The sequence below is a fragment of the Astyanax mexicanus genome, chromosome 22 (assembly GCF_023375975.1).
Source record: "Astyanax mexicanus isolate ESR-SI-001 chromosome 22, AstMex3_surface, whole genome shotgun sequence".
Lineage (NCBI taxonomy): Eukaryota > Metazoa > Chordata > Actinopteri > Characiformes > Acestrorhamphidae > Astyanax > Astyanax mexicanus.
In genome coordinates this window covers 30,942,132-30,967,550 of record NC_064429.1, presented here as the reverse complement: position 1 = coordinate 30,967,550, position 25,419 = coordinate 30,942,132, and the positions used below count along the sequence as shown (strand labels likewise).

Sequence of the window (25,419 nt, the reverse complement as noted above, 5' to 3'; positions counted from 1 at the left end):
ATATTTGCTGGAATAACCCTGGTTTTGAGTCACAGTTTTCGTGCATCTTGGCATGTTCTCCTTCACCAGTCTTACACACTGCTTTTGGATAACTCTATGCCTTTCCTCCTGGTGCAAAACTTCAAGCGGTTCAGCTTGGTTTGATGGCTTGTGATCACCCATCTTCCTCTTGATTATATTCCAGAGGTTTTCAATTTGGTAAAATCAAAGAAAGTCATCATTTTTAGGTGGTCTTTTATTTTGTATATACTAGTGCATCTTAAAAAAATGAATATCAATGAATAGCTACTTTATTTCAGTAATTCCAAAAATGCTAATACGTCACTAGGTTCTGTGATAAAATTTAAATATGGCCGGATGTTGAGATTAAATTTTGTGTTCAATATAAATAATATATTCAATAAAATGAATGTGTTACAGCAGAGAATATTTCTGATAGATAGGAGAGTACCCACTTAACAATCAATTCAATTCAAAGTTGCTTTTATAGAATAACAAATATTCACATTTGTATTGCCTCAGCTATCCTCCACAGGGTGTTCCCCAGTGAGTACAAAATAAATGGGTTCATATGGAGCAACTAAGCAAAATCAGATTTTATATATGTTTAATCATTTTACTAATATCTTCAACACAAAAAAATATCAAATGTTATGTTTTAGTACAGCAGATACAATTTAAAAAGCGTTTAAACTCCATTTAAAAGCCTTTTAAACTGAAAAATCAAAACAAAACAGCACAAAGTGTATATAAATAAAATGTTTATTGATGTTAGTACCTATTTTGTAGGTAATATTCATCTCCCAGATGTTGACTTCCTTTTTTTTCATGCAACAAAACATTTCATACATTACACACATGTAAATCCTACACAAAATACGCTGCCAGTGCCGCCATTTTGTCTTTTGGTTTTTTAGGATTCCCCCGTCCGCCAGGGCGCCTCCCCCTGCCCCGCCCTCTCCCCCTGCGAGCTCCGCCCCCTCGGTGCATGGGGTGCCGCATGGTGGCGTGTTTGAGCTCCACCAGGTCCTGGAAGAGCGTGTCGCAGAAAACGCAGCCGGTGTGCTGCGTCTCTCCGTCGGCCAGCGGCGTGCGAGCCTTGTGGAAGTCCACCATCACCAGCGAAGCCTCGCACGCCTCACAGCTGTCCTGCGCCACCTGCACCTTATACGCATGCTCGAAGAAATGCACCACCACGTTGCACTTGTTGCAGGCCATGCGCCACTTGGGACCCGAGTTCGGATCGAAGACGAGCACGCCCGTCTCGCACTCCACACACTGACCAATCCCGAGAGAGTTGAGCGAGTGAGGGCAGGTTGGGTGGGTGCACTCGTTACAGCCCATACCTGCAGAAACGGGAGCAAAATCAGAAGTATTATCCAATTATTCTAGAGTTTCATTCGCATGATTTGGGACATAATTTCTGGCTTTGACAATGGTCACTATTGAAAGATGGCTACCATCAGTCCAAAACAAAAGGATCAGACTTATGTAATACTAACCACATCTTAGCCAGCTTAGCTTATCTTAGCTGGGATGTTTTGTCAAGCTTTACATACCGATATGTGCAACTTAGCAGCTTTGAGCACTGACACCCACAGTTTTAAAGGTGTAATTCCATCAGTTTTAAATTCATTTTAAAATGTCTAGTTGTGGTCTCTACTATGAATAAATGCCACGTGAGCTGTTTCTTGTGAAAAAAATGTGTTTCTATTTAGCCCTGCTTTAGAGCACTGAATTAGAGGTCTCTGAATAAAGACAGTAATTGTCTCTTGCTCATGAATATTCATGCATAGAAACATACCGCCTCTGATTGGCTAACAGCACTGCAGCAGAGAATGCCTACCTGCCTTCCCCCCCAATCTCCCCCCAACCACAGTCAATTTTACACCTCTAAAACTCAAAGGACAAAGTAAGTGCTAGGTAAAGTTAACCCTTAAACTTTACTTAATGTCAGACTCACAGTGAGGTGAGTGGCCCTGCGGCCGAAAAATTTTATCAATGCCGCGAAGCAGACAGAGATTCCTCTCCAGTCTCCCTGCGGCCTAACGGATTTCCTCCCTCCCACATTGATAACGTTTCTTTTAGCTAAACTAACGCTATTAAACTCTTAACTTAGACTTGGTGATTTGGTGCTTGGGCAGTTTTAACACGTCGAAGCCCAAGAGTCCGCTTTAAATCATAAAATCCTACTGCTTTGACCGGTGTTCTGTCGAGTTTGCCTTGTCAAACTGTTCCCTAGTGTATATTGAAGGTCTCAATAAAACGCTAAATCAACCGGAGATCCGATTTAAACCTATAGTTACTCACACAAAATCGCTAATGCTCCTCCTTAGCTAACGAGACAGTGTCAGCTCTACACCGGCCCGGCTTTAGCTCAGTCTGTGGGCGGTTCTGAGCCGAGGTGGGCGAGGCCATGAACTTACTAGATGACGTAGACACCCTAACGTCTCTTTGATCAACTCGTTTTTCTGAGGCTTTTCTTTTACTAGCTACTGCAGACAATGGAGTCTGAGAAACAGTTTCATATGCAGCATGAATATACAACTCAGAGAGACCTATAATATTATACAAAGAACAAGAAAAAATGGATTTTAGTAAAAGGAGACCTTTAAATGCATGTGTTTCCATACAAATTGATTTTACTGACAAAGCAACATAAATCAACAGAACTATCTAGCTAACTAGTGCCCATTCCATCACTAGAGAAATTACGCATACTGTAAAACTTACCTTTCTTCATGTCTCTGAAGGGGGGGTTGCTGAAGCAGTAGGGGCAGAGCGGGTAGGTCTTGCCGCGAGAGCCGGACGTCCAGAGCACCAGCTCAAACTCATCCAGAGGACACTTCAGCTCCTTATACAGCTTAATGGCTCCATTCTGGGGAAGACTGTACGTCTCATCACAGTGAGAACAGTGCAGGCGGCTCGGCTTGGCCTGAGCGGAATACACAGGAAATATATATATATATATATATATATATATATATATATATATATATATATATATATATATATATATATATATATATATAAACAGACATTTCATAATAAAAAGGAGAAAAAATAAATACGTTAAAATGATCAGTCATTATTATTTATTATATATATTTTGTATTCTTTGCTTTATCATTTACTTCTGCCTATTTTAGTCTTACTGTTGATTACTGTTGATCTTTCTAACACGTTTCTGATCTAGACCATGAACACTTACACAACTACTTGCATAATAAGATTCCGACATGGGAAGATTGTAAGTGGAGAAACCTAGATTTTCTTTTTGTTTTTTATATATATATAAACAAATAATAATCTTGTTTTTTTTCTTTGAATCTTTATGAATAATTAAAGCAAATGGAATGAATGGAATAACCACAGCCTGAAGAGTCTGCCTGATTCAGTAACAGACATAATCAAGGTCAACAAGGTTGGCCATGTTGGCTCCTGAGGTCAACACACTTCACGTTCTGTCTGACAACCTACGTCTAACGTCAGTCAGCCACTTAACAGGCAAATTAAATCTCTAACCCCGCTTTAATTCCTGGAAAGCGAGAGGGAAAGCGCTGCTGCAAACAGAACACTTTTGATTAATTCATGAGATTTATTCATAATAAAAATAAAAATAGCTAAATTACTGTCTGTCTCTAGGATTTATGAGATTCTCCAACATAAGCATAACCTTCCTTTTTGAAGCTGAAGGCCGTAACCTGCCACAGAGAGCATCATCAGAGAGCATTATCAGCAGGTCTATTGAGTTTTTGAAACTCTGAATTTATGAATGACGTCATTGTGACGCATGATGTTATTATATGAACAGTTTAATACATGCAACCTTTAGGTCTCCTTCCATTTGACATAAATCAGTTTGATGTTAACTGCAAAAAACTCTGAATCACTTTAAGAAAAAGTATTTTAAAGATGGAAAGACAAAGAATACCGAATGTCTATATTGGCTACATTAATTTTTTCATAGAGTTGCATGAAAAAGACTTGACATTTGTGTTATATTGAAGTTCATTCAACTGAAAGTTGAGTCCATCTCTGTACAGACCTGAATATACTTCATAAACCGGTGGCATTTTCCACAGCGAGAGTGAGGCTTCCCGGTAGCAGCGATTGGTGAGAAAGACACTTCCATCAGCTCATCCATACCTGAACAACAGTCAATTAATATTAATATTCTTGAAAACTTGGCCTACACAGTATTTTCATCTATCCATTTTAAGAACTAACAGTACATTCACTCTGCAGCGACAAGAACTTTTTTTCACTACGCCTCCCAGCGTTTTCTATAGAGAGCGGCGGCAGTGTTGCGCAGAGGACAAAACAAGCGGCAGAAAGTTGCAATATTTTCAAACTAAAAGACTCAAACTAAAAGACTCAAACTAAAAGACTCAAACCTAAAGACTCAAACCTAAAGACTCAAACCTAAAGACTTAAACCTAAAGACTTAAACCTAAAGACTTAAACCTAAAGACTTAAACTTAAAGACTTAAACTTAAAGACTTAAACTTAAAGACTTAAACTTAAAGACTCAAACTTAAAGACTTAAACCTAAAGACTTAAACTTAAAGACTTAAACTTAAAGACTTAAACCTAAAGACTTAAACCTAAAGACTTAAACTTAAAGACTTAAACTTAAAGACTTAAACTTAAAGACTTAAACTTAAAGACTCAAACTTAAAGACTCAAACTTAAAGACTCAAACTTAAAGACTCAAGTTAAAGACTCAAACTAAAAGACTCGAACTAAAAGATTCAAACTAAAAGACTCAAACACTTTTGCTAGTCAATAACATTACATAAATAGGTAAACATGTGGTCTCTTTCAGGCGACACGCCCCAAAGCGGTGAACGGATGGTGGAGAAAGCGAATGGCTGGGATGCCACGTCGCTGCAGTCTGAATGTACCGTTAGTGAAGTCGGAGACCACTTACCTGCGATGGAGTCGACAAAGTAGTGAAACTTCCTCTTAAATATGTCGAGTGTGTGCTGGAGAACCTGGTGGAAGTTTGCTTTGCCCAGAGCAATAAGATTCAGCTGCTTCTCCACCGCACTGCGAATGGTGGGCAACACCAGCTCCACATCTAACATAAAAAAACAACACGCACAAACATACATTCATGAATTAATACTGTAAATAAAGTAAATATACTGAGAGATGAAACGTAAGAACAATCATAACTATCACACAACTCCCCACTCCTCACCTATCTTGTAGTAGCCATGAACCAGGACGATGCCCAGATTAGTGGGTTTCAGCTTGCGTCCGTTTTCCACAGTTACGTAATTTCTCTGACAGATGTTGTTGATGTGGACGGGGATGCTGGCATCAGTACCTTAAGAGAGAAAAATAATGAATATAATACATTTAATATGCTTTAAAACATCACATGACAGAAGGTTATAAAATACAGCAGCAACTTAAGTCATATAAGTTCTGTATTTCTCAGCTTGTTCAGAAGTGCAAGTGTAAAGTGTGTCCTTTAGGAGTGGCTCAAAATTCCTGGAAAAACAAGACATATCTATTCTACTAATGCTACTTTATATGATTGATTTTCCTCTTGTAAATTTAAAGCTGATATCTGTAAGTTTTGCTATTGGGGGATTTAGGGCCCTCTCTGGTGAGAATGGGTAATCATTTTAAACTGGACGGGTGTGATGCGGCCTCCTTTCAGAGTGGATGAATCCAAATCAAGGTTATGTTCAGTCAGAAAGAGAGAGAGAGAGAGTGGAGTCACTGAGCTCTCTCCATCGTTTAAACGCCAATCTGACATTAATCCTGGCTTTAACGTGGACTCTATTGCGTTCCTTTTTGGCTTCAGTGCTTGCTTCACTCCTTCGATTCTTTGTTTTTACTATGGGTGAATGAGCCCTTCTGAAGTCTCCATTGCTCCACCAGCTGCTTGCGTTCAGTAAAACTGAGCCGGTAACTCTTTTAGAGGCTGTACGTGTGACGTAAGTACGTAAAGACGTGTGACGTGGCCAGAAGAACTCCCGCGAAAAGCGACCCGACACCCCAGTTTTTAGAATGAATATATTGGGTTTAGCAGGGATGGTTGTTCCAGCACACTGATACCATTAAACACAATATTTTATCCATATTATTCTCCACTCAAAAATGCTTCTGCTTTCAGTTTAGAAACAAATGAATATGGACTGCCACTTAATGCAGCCTACAGTATATTCACTGCCACAACAGATCTGTCCATTCGAGGTATGGACACCATAAGACCTCTGATAGTGTCTTGTGGTATCTGGTTCCAGATCCTAGTCAAAGTGGCTCAGATTCTTATGCTTTATTTCCATTATTTCCTCTTTTAATTTATGTTATGTCTAATTGGAGTATGGTTTAGCACTGGCTCATATTTATTTCACTTCCTAACCAACATCTCTCACCTATCCCATGTTTCTCCATGAGTGTGATGAGCTCAGCCTCAGTGAGGTAATCAGGTGGGCTGGTCTGTTTCTCCAGCAGTTTAACCTCATCCACAGTAAACGCATCTCCCTTCTCACAGGTGGGTAAAGCCTCCTCCAGGGGAATACCCTGCCATGGCATGACCTCAGTAAAACCTGGAGAAAGACCACATTTAAAAACATAAAAAATACAGAAACAGGTGTCAGTCATTCCTCAACACTATCACACTATCACAATGTCTATAGACATTATGTTTCATTATTTCCAAGTTACAATAACGGTCAAACGTCTTTCAACATCTGTAATTTCACTAAAAAAAACACTATTACTTTTGATAGTTACAGTGTTCTCTATTTTTCTGTATCTTGGTCTAGTTATTATGATGAAATAATAATTATGAATAAACTGTTTGCCAAACCCCCACCCCCCCCCTTTTTTTTTAAATATGTATCTTTACAATATACTAATATACTAAGTTCAGTTTCTTAATCAGTTTCTCTGATTTTGCTATTTATAGGTTTAAATTTGTGTTTTATTCTTTAAACTACAGACAACATTTCTCCCAAATTCCAAATAAAAATATTGTCATTAAGAGAATTTATTTGCAGAAAATGAGAAATGGCTGAAATAACAAAAAAGATGCAGAGCTTTCAGACCTCAAATAATGCAAAGAAAAATCAGAGTTCAGAAATCAATATTTGGAGGAATAACCCTGTTTTTTTATCACAGTTTTCGTGCATCTTGGCATGTTCTTCTCCACCAGTCTTACACACTGCTTTTGGATAACTGTATGCCTTTACTCCTGGTGCAAAAAAAAGCAGTTCAGTTTGGTTTGATGGCTTGTGATCATCCATCTTCCTCTTGATTATATTCCAGAGGTTTTTTTTTGGAATTAGTAAAATCAAAGAAACTCATAATTTTTATATATGTAGTATATTTTTAATACAAACTAAATTAACAAAGTAATGAAGATCTTGTTGAGTGTACAGTAAAAAAAAACTAATTTTATATATTTACAATTAGAAACATTACTTTAATTTTTTTTTTTAAAAAGACAGCATAAATCATAATTTTAGGATTAAAGTATTAAAGGATTAAAGTACAGAGTAGATATTACTGTATTTTTCTAACTGATACAATGTGCCCACACATAATGCCCACATATTCTAACTACGGTATGTAGAAGCTGGACTTAGTTGGCATTAGTGGAGCGCAGCAGTCACATGTAGGCGGGAGAACATACCAGCTGAGATTAGAGTCTTGCCGGTGCAGGAGAAACCCTCTGTGCCAATTCGGAATGAGATGGTGGTCTGCAGGTACTTGCAGTCAGGGCTGACCGTGGCTATGAAGTGACGCGTGATGTACTCATACAGCCGCCAGCTTTCACTACCTGCACACAGAAAGCAGAGGAGAAACTCAAACATTAGTCAAATATTAAATAATATAATAGTTACAATCATGAATGAAACAAAAGGGGCCCAATTTTAGCGATCTACAGGCAAGTAGCCAACCACACAGCTTGACACATTGATTCCAGAGTGTCTTTGCTATTAAAATGATGGGAAAAGGAAATCTAGTGTGGCTTTAAATGCGCAATAGGGCATGAACTAAGGCCCAATCCCATTTCACTGCCTTGGCCTGACCACTTATCCCTTCTCCTCTTTTTTGTAAGTGCACGCCTAGGGGTAGGGTGTCCCGATTCTTGTTAGGCTGGAGGGGTGGGGGAAGTGTTAAAGCAAAATGTGAGCTACATCAAATTGAGATGCACACTCAAATACACACTCAAAACAGAGGCCTATAAAAATAACTGGCAAGATGGTGGAACAAGTGGCTAAAGAATCTCGCAAATGTAAATATTTTCTTTGGTAAAAATTATAATAACCACTATATTATTGTAGTTTAATGTGTAGTTTCAATGATTTATTGCCACTCTTGGAACTCTGTTCCACGGGGAAGGTTTACAAAAACAAGGGTTAGAGGCACAAAAGAGAAAAAGAAGTGCGTTGGGGATGCCAAGATAGCAATGAACATGTGACAGTTGACTTACACTTGTTATTGTACTTCTTATTTTACATTATGGTACATTAATATTTATTAAAAATTAATACATAAAACATTAAAATCAAAAAACGAGAATAAAAACAGTAACCCCGTGTCTTACCTAGCTCGCTCTCAGTGGCAGACCTCATGGGGGTGATTGGCGGGTGGTCTCCTGCATCTGCTCCTTTCCTGGGCCGATTAATGCCCTCAGCCAAAAGAGTTTTTACCTGTTTTCAAACAGACAGAAGTGCAAACACATAAAAAAAATAGCCTAACTCACATGGTTAATAAACATTATTATTAAATTAAAATATGGTACAGATTTAATGCAGAATCACTAGATTAAATGGCTTTAACGATGATGAATGATGGGGCTCACCGTCTCGGCCCAGTGCGAGTTGTTAGCCTGCTGCCTGAGCGTTCCCTTGAGGTCAAAGTTCTCTGGGTAGTGTGTGGTCTCTGTACGAGGGTAGCTGATATAGCCCTGTGTGTACAAGCGCTCTGCTATCTGCATGGTGTGCTGAGGACCCATACCTACAGGCAAACATGCAAACTGTACTCTTAATATAACTTCTGCAATTTATATATAAATATTAAACACTGAACATCAATCACATCAAGTACATGTTTTTAATGTGTTCAGTGTTCTTTTTAATAACTGAAAGTTATTTTTTTTGGGGGGGGGGGGGGGGGGGGGGGGGGGGGTATTCACCACATGCTATTAACTTAATAAATATAGTCTTCTATAACTATGACCTACCCAAAGCTGAACTGGCCACTCGTAACATCTCCACTGTGTTCAAGGCGAGAGGTCTCTGTTTGGCTTTCTCCTTCTTACTGACCGACTCAACCTGCAGGAAATACAGGAAACAGTGGTCTCAGAGTTAATGCATTACACAGGGTTCATACACTTTTTAACCAATAAATATCCATGACAATTACATTTGCAAAGCAAATTTTCATGACCATACAATTTTTAAAATATCAGTGCAGACATAAACAATAAAACAAACAAATTGATTACAGTAGGCTTAAAATTAATCTGACACACAATCTTTAATAATAAAATGTGTGTCTGAACCTGAGAGCTCCATTGTATAGGGCTAAATTACTTAACACTGAGCTGACATATTTGTTAGCTAAAAATAGATTTTCTTCATCAATAAACAGAAATTTCCATGACTTTTCTGGGTATTTTTATTTTTCCAAAACAAATCCAGGCCTGGAAATTGCTATTTTCAAATTCCATGATTTTTCCAGGGTTTTCATGACCGTACAAACCCACATCTACACACAGATGGACACATCTACATCTTTTAATTATTCTCTCAGGTGTTTCCTTCTGTTCCATTTCCACAGGCGTATAAGGCTATGTTCACACTAGAGCTTAGATCGGGCCCAAAAAATCCAACCCGACTCGGCCCGAGCCCGTGCACGTTCTGCCCGAGCCCGACCCAACTCGACCCATAAACTGGCTGTTTTCGGGCCGTTTAAATGAGCGAAATCTGTTCAGAATGATGTTAATTAAAACTGAAACACTGAAAGAGCACAGACCTATTATTTAATATATATATATATATAAGTCAGACGCGAAAAAATGGAGGAGCTCACGTTCGGCCAGAGCTGCGTGATTATAACATTCTAACTGGTGCAACTTTCTTTAAACAGTTTACAAGGTTATAATAGTTTTGAAATTTTCATTATAGTTTAATTTTATTTTGTTTTCACTTTTTCTCCTCCGATTCACTTAGTTTTAATTCATTTTCATAGTGGGTTTTATAGTGGGCAAAAACAAAGGGTATTCTATCAGTAATTTCAATTTGTTTTAGTTTAGTTAGTTTGTTTTATAAACACACAATACAGTTCCAGGCAGTTATGTTTTTTCCTTTTAATTACCGTTTTTATTAGTTTCAACAAAAATAATTTTTCACTTTCAGTTTTCGTTATTTGGTTCCTTTTCATTAACAATAATAATTGGTTACTTAGCTACATTGTGATTATTGCGCTAGAGCTTTATATAAAATAAAAATATAATTAAAAAACAGATGCTTAAATCTCAGACTATTTTCTGGAGCCCGACCCGACCCTGCCCGAGGAATGAGGTGGGAAATCTTCGGCTTCGGGTCAGGTCAGGTTCGGGCAGAGAATTTAAGCTCTAGTTCACACAGCATGTAAAAGTGGCCCAAATGTAACTTTCAGACCAAAGCCAATGTTTAGTTTAGGATGTTCACACATCTTTTTTTTGTGGTTTACTTTGAAATACAACCCCCCTTTTGTCCATTTAGTGTATGCATGTATATATAATAACTGACTTGTTAATTGAACAAACACACAACAGAGAAAATAAGGAACTTCAGGACACACCAGGGCTTCTCTGGCTGTCTTGGTCATGTTGACAAACATCTGAACGATTTCTCTGTCGAACACTCGGACACGGTCCCAGTCCAAAGTGATGGGACTGTCCTTCCCTTTAAATACCTGCATTCAAAACAGATAAAACAATGGAGAGAATGGACACAAACAGTAATACACAGTAATAATAAATGTACACTTAATGCATGGAGTAATGTTACCATTGTCGTTTCCACTGAACACACTCCGTTTAATTTATTTTATCATCTACGTAATTGTACATAATTGTAAATAATTACAATTAAATTAATTGTTAATAATTACAATAAAAAAAGATGTAATGTGCTAAAAATAGTAACACCAAAAAATAGATAAAAAAAAATAACCTTAGCCTGGATGACCCAGTAAGTCTCAGGTTTGAAGGACTGGATCTTGTCATGGCGCTCCACACAGAAACCCAGTGTTGGTGTCTGGCACGGGCCGAATGAGATAAGAGAGGAGTCCAGATTGCCGTATTTTCCCTGGAAATACTTGGTCTGGAATCTGAAGAACCAAAAAGATCAGAAAAGTGAACACAGAAACCATAGAACTGACAAAACAGCCAACTATACAGTATAATATCAGTTTTAAAAAAGTACGTTTTAGGGATTTGGGATTTGGAGACCTCTCTGGTAATAATGTGTAATTGCGCAGAGCATGAGGAAGATTACTTTTGATGCAGATTAATGTAAATTAATTACTTTATGTGTACAATTATGTGTTTTGAGTATATAGTTTCATGCCAAATGTAGAAAGCAATTACTTCTAACAAGCCTACCAGACCCTTCTTTTCTGTTTAGAAAGGATATACAGCTCTGGAAAACTGGAGACCACTTCAGTTTCTAAATTAGTTTCTCTGATTTTGCTATTTATAGGTATATGTTTGAGTAAAATGAACATTGTTGTTTTATTCTATGAACTACAGACAACATTTCTCACGAATTCCAAATTAAAATATTGTCATTTAGAGCATTTATTTGGAGAAAATGAGAAATTGCTGAAATAACAAAAATGATGTAGAGCTTTCAGACCTCAAATAAGAAATTAAGTTCATATTCATAAAGTTTTAAGAGTTCAGAAATCATTTTGGTGGAATAACCTTGTTTTTAATCACAGGTTTCATGCATTTTGACATGTTCTCCTCCACCAGTCTTACACACTGCTTTTTTTTTGATAACTTTAAGCCTTTACTCTTGGTGCAAAAATATCAAGCAGTTCAGTTTGGTGGTTTGATGGCTTGTGATCATCCATCTTCCTCTTGATTATATTCCAGAGTTTATTTTAATTTAGTAAAAATGTGGTGGTCTCTTACTGTTTTTTAAAGAAATTAATATAGATACAGCAGAACAAAGCTCTCGGTACCGTGTAAAAGCACAGCCAATACGGAGATCCAGCTCCTGTCGAGCATCCACAGACAGAGCTTCGTTCTTATTGGGCTCTCCCAGTTGGTTCATAGCGTTCCAGATGTCTGTGTCAGTGATGGAGCTGAACTTGGCCCGGTAAACAGTTCGCTCATTACCGTACGGCTTATTCATCACTGGCTGAATGGCATCCAACACCTGAATTAAATCCAACAAAGACACACATTACATTAAAAATCTAGTCCATCATCCAGGACACATGTTGTGCATAGTATATGCTTTACTTGTTTTGTAACATAACACAACTATAAACCTTTGCTCCATCCATGAGGGGGTATCTGGGAATTATTATAAATTAGTTTTATTTATTATTTATTTATTTTTTCAAAAATGCTTTCCACATTAAAAGCATAATATTTTATTATGCTATATTTAATTAAATTCAAATCAGTTTCAACTGTAGAGGATTTATTTATTTATATACACTTAAAAAATCAACCCAGTCATTCAGGTCTACCTCAAAAAGAGATTTTAATTTTAAAGGGACCTCCTTATTAAAGAAAATGTTAAATAAAAATCGATCATTTGACCAGGGGTGCCCAAATCTGGTTAATCCAAAAATGGATAAAATCTTCAGAAATACAGTACAAACTATATAAAAAAGTTCTGAACATGTCTTGATTAAATACATGTGTGTTATGGTGGAAACTGTGTGGAGGAAAAAAAAAAAAAGTTAATTTTTGGTCAAACTATCACTTTAAATTGGTCTTAGATTTACCTCAAAACAAATATTCTCCCCTTCTTTATCACAATCCAGCCACAACACCACATAGTCACAGCCTTTGGCTTCGACCTGTGAAATATAACAGAAATATTAGGAAATATAGCAGGTATTGTAATTTATTAACAATTAACAAATCATGTTTTGTTCAGTTTAATTTGTTTATAAATCTGGAAAGGCAATATGAAGACACCTGTAGGAATTTAACCATGCTGAGTTTAGGGTTGGCCTCTTTCTTCTCAGTTGGTGCTTTGCTCAACAGTTCGGCAGGATCCACCTTGTCCCAGTTATTGTATTTCCCTGTTAAAATAACACAGACACACAGTGAGATTTGTGTGTGTGTATAGTGTATTTAACACTTATTGTTATGGCAATACTATTTAATCTTAAATATTCTTAGCCATTAGTTATTTGAAAATTATTTCAGTTTTGCCAGGATTTTGTCAGTCTTTGCTTTCATTTTTGTGTTTTGCTTTTAAGTTTTGGCACAGTTTTTGAGGGTGGGTGGGGTTTAGACGGCTGCGTTCCCTTTAAATCTCCATTGGTAACCTGATTTTTGACTGACGGGTACCTTGAACCCTCATCTGAGACCTGCCACGCCCACCCCACCAGCTTCAAGCAATCTTCCAAATCTGGCAGGAGCGAGTACGAGTTCGCAGTGCGCAGCAGCAGCAGATACTTTATGTTTAATATTAAATTAAAGTGTTTCATTCCATTAAAAAGCTCACATTAGAGAGGTGTGCTTAATATTCTTGCTTGAAGTATGCTAGTTACCTAGTCAATGAGCTAGTGATTTGCTAGGTAAGCTAGGGCCAGTAAAATGGCAAAATTGAAACTGAAGTCATTTTCAAATAACTGCAAAAAAATAATTAAGTAACCAAATATATTTTAAAATATATATTTTATAAATATTATTAACCCTTGTGTGGTGTTCGGGTCTGTGTGACCCGTTTTCATTTTTCATCAAATGAACTCAAACTCACTGGCATTGGCTCATTTTTTGTGAAAAACATTTACATATTAAAACAAATTATCGATAAACACACACTGTATACCCCCCCCCCTACACATTTATATTACATACAGTATGTTTGGCCAGGGGTTAATAAACATTGCTTCATTTGTAAATTTGAAACTAAACAAATTTTCTACTCATATCTCGAGTTTAATTCATTTTCTTTTACATTTTATTAAAAAACTAATAAAAAAAAAGAGTAGCACTTTTTAAAAGAAATGTAACGTAAGAAAGGTAAAGGGCAAATATTAACCATGTAAGCTGTTTATATTGCTTGCAATTTAGGTGAAGCAAGCATGTGTAAAGCATTTTAATGTAAAATTGCTTAATTTTGCTGAATTAAATACAAGTAACAAAGTAAATGAGTAACAAAAATATGAACACCACACAAGGGTTAAATACACTCAATATTTATATATACACTCAAAAAGTTGTGTGCAGGTGTCAGAGTGCAGGAGATGAAAGACTTGCCAGTGAAATCCAGACTCATGACATGACCACACACTGATGTCATCTTAAAGCGCACGCTCTGGCCCATGAAGCTTCCTGTGTAGTCGTGGACCGAGCACGCTCCATTCAGGCCTTTACGGCTGGAACAGCTACCTGTTAACACAGAGACGGATCAAAGAAGGTTCAGATATACTTTCAGACTACTGCACCCATTCCCCAGGAGCATCTTTTTGCCCTGACAACGGTTCTATTTGAGAACATGTTCTACATGTTTGGACTTGGCACCTGAGTCCCTGTAGAAGCTGCTCCCTATATATATATATATATATATATATATATATATATATATATATATATATATATATATATATATATATATATATATATATATATATATATTTTTTTTTTTTTTTTTTTTTTTTTTATGTTTTTTGGGATGCCTGTGCCATGTTTCAATAAAGGCTTTTTATTCTTCTAAGATCCAGAAGTTTCCTTGCTCTGGGTAAACCTTTAACTTTTTTCTCTCGTTGATTACTCTTGTGGATGGTTATGGATGGATGTGTCACTGACTGAAAATAATCTGCTTACAATGGTCACTGCACTGATAAAGGACTAGAGGATGGCCTGTAAACTGTGCAGCAACAGATTCAGAGCTTCTGACTCTGACTTTACTTTATGTACAAGGTGGAGCAGCTGTAGGTAGGAGTGGAGGAGTGGAGGACAGTGAGAGGATAAACACAGTGTTTAAAAACTCCAGCAGCACTGCTGCTGCATCTAAATCATTCCTACCATCAGCACAACACACAGTAACATACTAAGCACTAGGGGTGGGTAATATTATATCGTTTACAATATATCTTGACACAGAAATATCATGATATTAAAAATCCATGTTGTGATAATAGGGCTGTTCTGTCTTAAAAGTAGTCTATTATTTACTGTGAAGTTTTAAGTGTATTTATTGTATAATTGTTTTAGTTAGCAGTTTGTATCATCGCTGTCCTATGAAAAACACTTTTCCATTTTTGTTAATTTTTAGTTTACTACATAATGTGAACAGACAAACTGTATCTTACACTGTGCCAAAATTTCTTAATGCATAGACCAATAGAAACTCTTCAGAATGACCTGAAATAAACTCTTTTTACATTTACTTCCACTGAATGTTTACAAGGTTTTTTTCTGTTTTGGAGATCAGTGTTTTTCATTGGACAGTGACGATATGCATGCACTAAATATTTTGCAATATTTTTTGCTGCATTATATTATTTTATGCTATATTATTTATTTTGCCACATTATGATTATGCTGTTATACTCTTATACTATATTCCTGAAATTAATGAATTATTTTAGTTTTCCTATATCGCCAAGTATATCGTTATCGCAAAAATACCCTGAAATATCGTGATATTATTTTAGAGCCATATCGCCCACCCCTACTAAGCACCACCATTGTCAGTGGTATTAACACTGAAATACATATGAATAGGAAGGACCATAACCATCGGTTCAGTTTAATTGACACAGTAATCAAAAAAAAAAAAAAGTGTTAGTCACTTTTGAAAATGTTAAATGCCATAACAAAGCATAACAAAGCATTTGTACCATTTTTAAGTAATGTCCAAGTAGTGTACCGTAAGTCGATAATGTAATGTGTTACACACGGTCATAATAACTACTGCACTAAACCCTACTAATGGCCATGGAGCACCAAGGCACGAAACATCTCATCACACAGCAGAGAGACAGTAGAGAAGTAAATGAAGGGGTGAATAAGTGAAAGTGCAGCAGGAGGACGATTAGGAATCTGCTTATGCATCCTTCCCATCCATTCACATTTTATCCATCCCCACCTCCCTCACTTACTCCCTTCCTCTACTCTAAACTCAAGAGGTGAATGACGATGGCTGGTGGTTGCTGGTTGACTAGTGACGGCCATGTCACCCAAGGTCGTGCTTTCATTTGCACATGAGGGATAATTGCGAGGGGTGGGGGGCTGTGACATGACGTATTGGTACTGGGGTAACAGAGCGACGCCATATGCCCCCACTCTTCAGCTCAGGTGAATAAATACAGGCTCAGGAGAAGGAGGAGGACACCTCACCAGCTTCATCCACCAGCTGCCCTCCTGCCTGCTCATTACCTGCTCCACCGCTATCTGCAGCTACACTACCCAACAGTATGCAACAGCTACAGGTCAGTCTTTCGCAGAGTGCTCCCTCTGGGTGCCTGAGGTACTGAGGTAATGGAAATTAGTGTTTTTTTTATGATCTTTATATGCACTAAATTTAACTTAGGGTTAAACTTCAAACTGCTGTATTCTCCAGGACGGGACACTGACACCTCTGGTCCAGAAGATGGGGTTACAGATTATGATTAAAAATATGTAGACATCTAAAATTAGTTATGAGAACTTAATTAAGAGAAAGTGTTATAAATACATAAATACAATTTGGTATGCAGGATAGTTTAGATTTAAATTGAACTTTCAAGGTGCTTTAGACCCTTCAAACTTTTTTTTTTTTTTTTTTACTCCAGCACAAGGTCCCCGCAGACCTCTCTCTGCGCTACTACTGCTTGTCAGAGTGCTGTGACATACAATGCAGGAGTGTGGGAGAGAGCAGACAGAGAGAGCCAAAAAAAAACTGCTGCTTTAAGTTCATTTTTATACTGTACTCACATGAATGGAGACAAAAAGGAGTTCTCAGCATCACATATTAGGCTTCAAATTTCATCAATTTCAGTTTGCACAAGTAACTACCTCTATACAAACTGTATGTTAGGGTAGTAATCATAGCTGAGTAAATTGGCTTTAGATGTCATAGAAATCTGACTTGAGTAGCACAGAGATCAATTTCTACTGAGGTAAACTTGTGACTAAATTGTACTGCTGGGATAAATATATAATAAAATAGCCTGCCACTATGATCAGGAGATCGCTGGTTTAAATCCAGTTCATGTAGCTTGCCATAGTCTTGTGTTGTGCCCTGAGAGAGCACAACTGGCTTTGCTCTCTCTTGGTGTGTACAGTAGTTGGTGCTCTTTCCCCTCATCACTTCAAAGGGTGATGTTGTTTAGCACAAGGCTGCATCTGTGAGCTGATGTATCAGAACCAAGTCAATGCGCTTTCCTCTGAACGCCATGTGATGCTACTCGGCAATGCTGACACATTTAGGCAGTTCAGTTTTAGGCTGTTTTAGAACATTGTGGAAAAACTGACAAATATAATGAAAGTCAAATGTTGCATTTTGTTCAATTTTAATTTTGGTGTTTTTATGGCATCACTTAAAGAACTTGATGTGATATTATTATCAAAAGCTGTGCCTATAAGGTTAAAGCTAAGGTAACGTTAATGATTGAACACCTATCTCAGGCTAAATGTTAGCCAAAAAATGAATACCAACAGAATGATATATAATTTTATGATTATGAAATCTAGGAATTATTGTTATCTGCAACCTCACAGTGTTTCTTTTTTTGTCTCTCTCTCTCTCTCTCTCTCTCTCTCTCTTTCTCTCTCTCTTTCTCTCTCTCTCAGCTCCTGGGTTTTCTCACCCTGACTCTTCTGGTGTTAAACCCGAGTCAGTGCAGTCCCATCGGGGAACAGTGTGCAATGCAGCCGGGCTTCTCCTCCATCAGTATCGTCAATCTGAACAGTCTGGAGAAATACGATGCTGAAGTTACCTACCAGCCCAACAGACTCAATGAGCGCAGCCTGGCTGCATGGGAATATGTGTGAGTATTAGAATTACAGTCTGACTTTATTAGCTGCTAGCTATGCATTTTTAATCTTATCCCTAAAACATACTGGTTAATAAATTCTGTAACATAATTATAGATACAGTAGCTTGTACAACCACTTTTAGAGTAGGGATGCACAGAATATAGTAAATAGTGAGCAGTGCAACACTAGTGCACTTTCCCTCCAGTTTCACCCACTCGAACACAGTTCCACTGCTTCACAGATCAATGCTGTAGGCATTACACACTCTAGCCAACGCCTGGCTCATGGTTCATGTTTATCTGCTCTAGAGATTCTATTCTATCGTCAGCATCTCAAAAGTGTATGTCTGTGTGAGCAATTTGCGCATCTTAAAGTAGCTGAATCACTAGAGGTGATTGGTCCCCTATAGTGGTCCCTGTCCTGTCACTCATTTGTTTTATGCACAGAAAAATATTCTGTAAAATTGGGAAGCAAATTTTATGGAGCTAATTTTGTGCTGAATGTTTTACTCAAAAATATTTTAAAATTAAAATAGTAGATTATATATATATATATATATACATATATATATATATATATGTATATATATATATATATATATATATGAGCAAAAAATGAAGCAGAAGACATTATCTGCAAATTCCACAAAAACACAAAAATAAAAGCAAAAACTGTCAAAATTCAAACACAAATAACTTTCAAATGACTGCAAAGACTAATAAAGTAACCAATTATATTTAGAAATATATTTTTATGTTTTGAATTTGCAGAATACACTTTTTAATTTATTTTTTTATGTAAATCTTTTGGCACAAAATTAACTCCATAGATTTTTTAAAATAAGTGTTTGAACATGATGTGACTGATGAAATAATACTTGGCCCCTCTATAAATATTGTGGCCCCAGAAAAATCCAAGATCCACCATAGAGCTGAATGCATTCACTAGAAGGAGTGTCCACAAACTATTGGACATACAGTATAATGCAGTATAAAACACTCTGACTGCTTCTACTGTTTTGTGTTTTTGATTTATAGGGAAGTGAATACAGACGTGAACCGGGTGCCTCAGGTCATCTATGAAGCTCGATGCCTCACAACTCACTCCTGTAACGGGGTGGACAGCACGTCCAGCGTGGAGAGCGTCCCCCTGTCTTTTAGAATGCCTGTTCTCCGGAAGCACACAGGATGCCCGTTCTACTCCATTGAGTTTGAGTCAATTACCGTTGCCTGTATATGTGCCACATCCAGAAAAAACTAGCCTAATAAAAACTGCCTGTTAGCTTATTATTACTTATTATAATTATTTATTATTTATAGTTACTATTAGACATTTCTGTTGCTGTTCATGTTCCCTGCACCAACAACCAGCTGTTTCAGATCTACCTATTTATTTTCACAATCAACACCATCCGGAATGCTTGTGTCAGTTCAGTGATACCCTGCAGAAAGCTTGAAAATATTAATGAATAAAGAGTTTATTACAAATTCTTAATAAGATTTATTTATTTTTTTTGTACTTTTTTTCCCATAACTATCAAGAATCTATAAAGAAATGTTTATACTACTAGAACTACATAAGCCTGTCAGATTAACTTTTTGTCTTGACAATATATTGTTCAAGAGATAATTGTGATAAATTAAATAAAAATAATAGCATGACAATGTAAAAAGAGCTATTAACTTTTAAATGTCAAACAATGCTAAAAAAATGTGTAAATCAAATTAACTAAAAAAATGAGTATTGTAAAAATGATATATTTTTTTAAAAAGAGGAGGTTATTTTAGCAAACAACTGGTTAATTTTTTCTTTAGAGAAATTACAGATGAAGCCAGAGAGCGGTAAGTACTGTTTTCTACACCTTCAAAAAACTCAGGGAGACGTCTGGCTGACCCACATGGAAACAGCTTTAGACTTTAGCTCTGATTAACATGACTGGACTAAGTTGAATTAGAGGTCTGACAGGTAAAGAGCAGTAATTAGGTCATTGATAAGATGAGGAAAAAAAAACATAAATAAACTATATTGCCCGTTAGGGGTGGGCGATATGGCTCTAAAATAATATCACGATATTTCAGGGTATTTTTGCGATAACGATATACTTGGAGATATAGGAAAACAGAAAAATAATTAATTCATTTCAGGAATATAGTATATAAGAGTATAACAGAATAATCATAATGTGGTAAAATAAATAATATAGCATAAAATAATATAATTCAGCAAATAATATTGCAGAACATTTAGTGCATGCATATAAACTGCAAACTAAAACAATTATACAATAAATAACGTTACACCTAAAGCTTCACAGTAAATAATAGACTACTTTTAAGACACAGAATATCACGATATTTTTGTATCACAATATATTGTACATTATATAATATTGCCCGTAAATGTATAATTTAGTAAAACGTATTTAGAAAAGAGGGTAACGTTAAGTTAGCTAGCTAACTAGAGAAGTTATAGCTGGCAAGCTAACTTAGTTAAAAACTAGGAATACTAGCTAGTTAAATAACTTTAAATAAATCTGTTAAACCATGTTCAAACAAAGCTTAGTCCGCTTTCTGGAAGATTCTGGTGTCTTCCCGCTGTAGAAAACCCTTCCTGTGAGTAAAATACTGAATAATTAACGTTATCTAACCTATCTATAATAACTGCGATAGCTCTATGTTATATTTCTTTACCTTTAGAAAGGATCTTGGCTATTGACTGAGCCAGGGAGGGCTTCTCAGCCACCATCAGTACCGTCCTCATCTCTGCGCTGCTGCTGCTGCTTTTCCCGCGTAATTATATAATTATTGTTAATTGAACACAACCAGCTGCTTTCTCCCAAAAATAATAAACTATATTAATATAATAAACATTCTCTACAAAGAGCCAAACTGCAGCCTAGTGACGCCCAGAGCAAGACTTTCAACATCCGGGTTACGGCGTAACAAAATAAAAGTTTTAGTGAGTTGTTTAAATTACACATTACATTTTTTTTGTTTTTAATAGTAGTAGTAGGAGTAGTATGTATGAATGTAGACCACTGAAGAGACTGAAGGATGGGAATGGATTTTTTTTTCTTTCATTGTGAATATGTAAGGACAAATGTTTTAAAAATGTATATAATTACATTATTTGTTGAACTATTTTTTTTTCCATTTTTTTATAATAATAATAATAATAATAATAATAATAATAATTAATGTATTGGTAGAATGAGTATGTACAAATGACTAATTTACAAAAAACAATTAAATTGTTTATTATTTTATCATTCCTATTTCTCTTCAGGTTGTGTATGTATTTGCAAAACTATAATAATAATAATAATAATAATAATAATAAAGTTTTAAAAGGTTAAACCCTTTCAGACTTGAATTATGATTAAGTGATGGAAAAATGTAAGTATGCTATTTTTTGCCTGTGATAAACCCAAAAGAAGTCTCTAATATCCTCAAATAAACTGTATTTAAATATTAAACCCAATTAACTAAATATTTTATTGCTTTTTTAATGCCTTTTGCACTGGAGTCCTGTGCTTAACATTTTATTTGATATGTGAAAATGATAAACCGTTTATTTTAAAAACCATCCCTAATCCTAAATAAAAAGAGCTATAAATCACATAAAATAATCAAAGACAGAGCTGTCATGCCATAATGTCTGCGTGTTTCTTTTGTGCAGTTGGCTACTGTTTAATTGTCTTATAAACTTTTTTTATTGGCTGGTTGATGGTCTATACGGATGAACAATATGTCTCAATTAGTGTTGTGTGCAACAAAACATCTTTAAAATATGTAATGTCCATTGTAATGGTCGCAAAGTTTTTTGAGAATTATCCATGCAATGATATTTTGTAAAATATTTTAATATTATATTATTATTTATAAAGGCTCATCAGGGGCCAATCAAACCGCTTTATACGGAGAGTGGCGGTGGCGGGTTGCCGCCGATAGGTGGCAGCACGGTACCGGTCTCAGCGCTGACTGCATATCCTCTCAGAAACCTGAACAGCGGAGTGTCGGCAAACCACGGGTACCACAGCAAAACACAACACATAAAAAACACATAAACTACATATTTAATTCAATTTAACACACTTATTTTACCTTAAACACCTTACACTAATTTTCCTGCCGCTCTGTGTGGCTTAAGGTGGCTTTTAACTTGGTAAATGGCGTTGGTAAAAGGCTAATCTGAGATACTTAGCTAAACAAACAGTAACTATACTCTCTAGGTTAGCTAGCTAGTCAGCTAACGTTAACTGTTATTTTTAGATAAAACAAGTAAATTGCTAAATTACACTGAATTTATCTATTTTAATATTGAATTTAAGTTTCTATTATTACCTATACGACAGGTAAAACAGTTTAAAACTAAACATATCTGCACAAACTTATAAAACTCGTGAAATCCGTGGTTGTATCGTTAGCCTAATTTAGCTTAAATTGCTAATGAGGTTCCAGCTAGTAGTTTAATTTGTTAACTTTTAGTGTTATCTGATTTAGGCATACTTACCTTTTTACTGCTTTTAAATGCACTTCAGTCAATAATCTTAAGTTATTTCCAGATATTCAGTAATTAATTATTTTTGTGTTCTGTATTTTAGCTAATAAAAGGCTCATAAAGTAGGCCTGTATATCAGAAAATGAAATGACTCAAGTAGAAGAAATATAAATTAGTTATATAGTTTTTTAGAAACAGGAAACACAATACAGGGAAAAAATAGTATCTACAATAAATACCTAATTAAATATTAGTGATGCACAAAATTGGAAATTTGAAATATACAGCTCTGCAAAAAAAAAAAAAAAAAAAAGAGGGGTTTCTTTGATTTTACCAAATTAAAAATCTCTGGAATATAATTAAGAGGAAGATGGATGATCACAGTCCTCTAACCAAGCTGAACTGCTTGAATTTTTGCACCAGGAGTAAAGGCAAAAGTTATCCAAAAGCAGTGTGTAAGACTGGTGGAGGAGAACATGCCAAGATGCATGAAAACTGTGATTAAAAACAAGGGTTAATCCACCAAATATTGATTTCTGAACTCTTAAAACTTTATGAATATGAACTTGTTTTCTTTGCATTATTTGAGGTCTGAAAGCTCTGCATCTTTTTTTGTTAATTTGACCATTTCTCATTTTCTGCAAATAAATGCTCTAAATGACTATTTTTTATTTGGAATTTGGGGGAAATGTTGTCTGCAGTTTATAGAATAAAACAACAATGATCATTATACTTAAACATATAAATATGAACAGTTAAATGGGAGAAACTGATTCAAAAACTGAAGTGGTATCTTATTTTTTTTCTAGAGCTGTAACTACAGTACCAGTCAAAACCGTGGACACCTCTTCTCTCGTTCAATGTGTTTTCTTGCTTTTTATTTATTTCTCACATTGTAGATTAATATTAAAGACATGAAAACAATTAAGGGACACATATAGAATTATGTAGTAAACAATAAAAAGGTGTTATTACTCCACATTAATCCCCTGATCTAAACCTGATGATCAGCGATGGTGATTTGAGGTGATTGAGTTGAGATGAGCTGGAGCTTCACAGCGTGAAGGAAAAGCAGCAACTATTGTTCAGCACCTCCAGGAACTCCTTCCTTCAAGGTGCTGAGAAAACTATTCCAGGTGATTCTCCCTCATGAAGAAACTGAGATTAAAATACCAAGGGTGCGCAGATCTGAACTCAAAGATAAATATAAATAAATATGTAGTCTTCAGTATTAAATTTACAAAGTAAAAAAATCATAAAAAGTAAGAAAACGCATTGAATGAAAAGAGGTGTGTCCAAACTGTTGACTGGTACACTAAAAAAATTATACTATTTTGAAAATACAGAAATTTATATCAGATTCTCCTGATCCAACATGAAATGATAAAAATGCACTCTGTATATTAAAGATTAGTAACATAAATTATATCAGGCAGATACTGTATATTCTGCCTCTAATTTACATGTATCATGAAAAGTAGTAAATTTTCAGCATAATGAGTATGATATAATTTGTTTGAATGTCATTGGACATCCTGCTCTACTGTGCATGCACACATTGCAAAATTACTGCTGAAATTATATATAGCTCTGGAAATAACTAAGAGACCACTTCAGTTTCTGAATCAGTTTCTCTGATTTAGTTTTTATAGTCATATGTTTGAGTAAAATTACCATTGTGGTTTTATTCTATTAACTATGTACAACATTTCTCCCAAATTTCAAATAAAAAAGTCGTTTAGAGCATTTATTTACAGAAAATGGGAAATGGTTGAAATAACAAAAAGATGCAGAGCTTTCAGTCCTTAAATAATGCAAAGAAAACAAGTTTTAAGAGTACAGAAATCAATATTTAATGGAATAACACTGGTTTTAATCACAGTTTTCGTGCATCTTGGCATCATGTTCTCCTCCACCAGTCTTACACACTGCTTTTGGATAACTTTATGCCTTCACTCCTGGTGCAAAAATTCAAGCGGTCCAGCTTGGTTTGATGGCTTGTGATCATCCATCTTGATCTTTATTATATTCCAGAGGATTTTAATTTGGTAAAATCAAAGAAACTCATCATTTTTAAGTGGTCTCTTAAATTTTTACAGAGCTGTATGAGTTGTCCAGCCCTTCTAAATACTGTAAAGAACTGCACTGAAGCTTTTAAATACATTCAGCATGTGTAAGCTACAGCAAAGCAGTACAGGTGCTTTCATTGTTACATAATGAAATTTGAATTTGAATAATAGTAAGGATTCATCTTAATTGTTTCAATGTTTAAATTAGTAAAATATTGATTGTTTTTGTCTGAGATATATAGTATTTGATGTAAAAGTATTATCATTCTGAAAACACAGTAAAGGACAAGCCAATAAGAAAATCGTCTTATAGTTATTTACGTTAATTGAAGTTCAGACTGTGAAAGACAGAAATAAAAACTAGAAGTCTTAAAATATGGATAAGATTTTTTTTTTAAAGATTTTTGCTAAATAAAAATAAAATAATGAAAATAATAAAACAATTTACACTTTTCTTTTATTATTTTCGAATTCTGCCTTATATGGCAAGACAAAGCATTATACTGACCTTGCTGAACCAACAAACTGCTTGACTGCTACACTTTTAAAATAAAATAATATAGTAAAGAAGAACATTTAAACCTTGTAAAATGTTAATGTGTTAAGCTTCTCTACCAATTTAAAGCAGTGAGAAAGAGAAGGAGAAAGAAAGAGAGAGAAAGAGCACGGTGG

At 35.7% G+C, this 25,419-nt stretch overlaps 1 protein-coding gene across 1 annotated transcript; it reads right to left on the bottom strand.

Moving 5' to 3' along the window:
• Positions 1-748: 748 nt before the first annotated feature.
• On the bottom strand, positions 749-21,113 carry top3b (DNA topoisomerase III beta). Its single transcript, XM_022667284.2, has 17 exons — positions 20,869-21,113; positions 14,474-14,605; positions 13,181-13,287; positions 12,985-13,059; positions 12,208-12,404; positions 11,193-11,349; positions 10,819-10,932; positions 9,215-9,305; positions 8,834-8,988; positions 8,576-8,681; positions 7,658-7,804; positions 6,396-6,569; positions 5,207-5,335; positions 4,934-5,083; positions 4,049-4,149; positions 2,734-2,935; positions 749-1,346 (listed from the first exon to the last, which is right to left on the bottom strand). Exons 1-17 carry the CDS (start codon positions 20,936-20,938, stop codon positions 868-870), a joined length of 2,586 nt encoding a protein of 861 aa, XP_022523005.1. The 5' UTR covers positions 20,939-21,113; the 3' UTR covers positions 749-867.
• Positions 21,114-25,419: the final 4,306 nt, after the last annotated feature.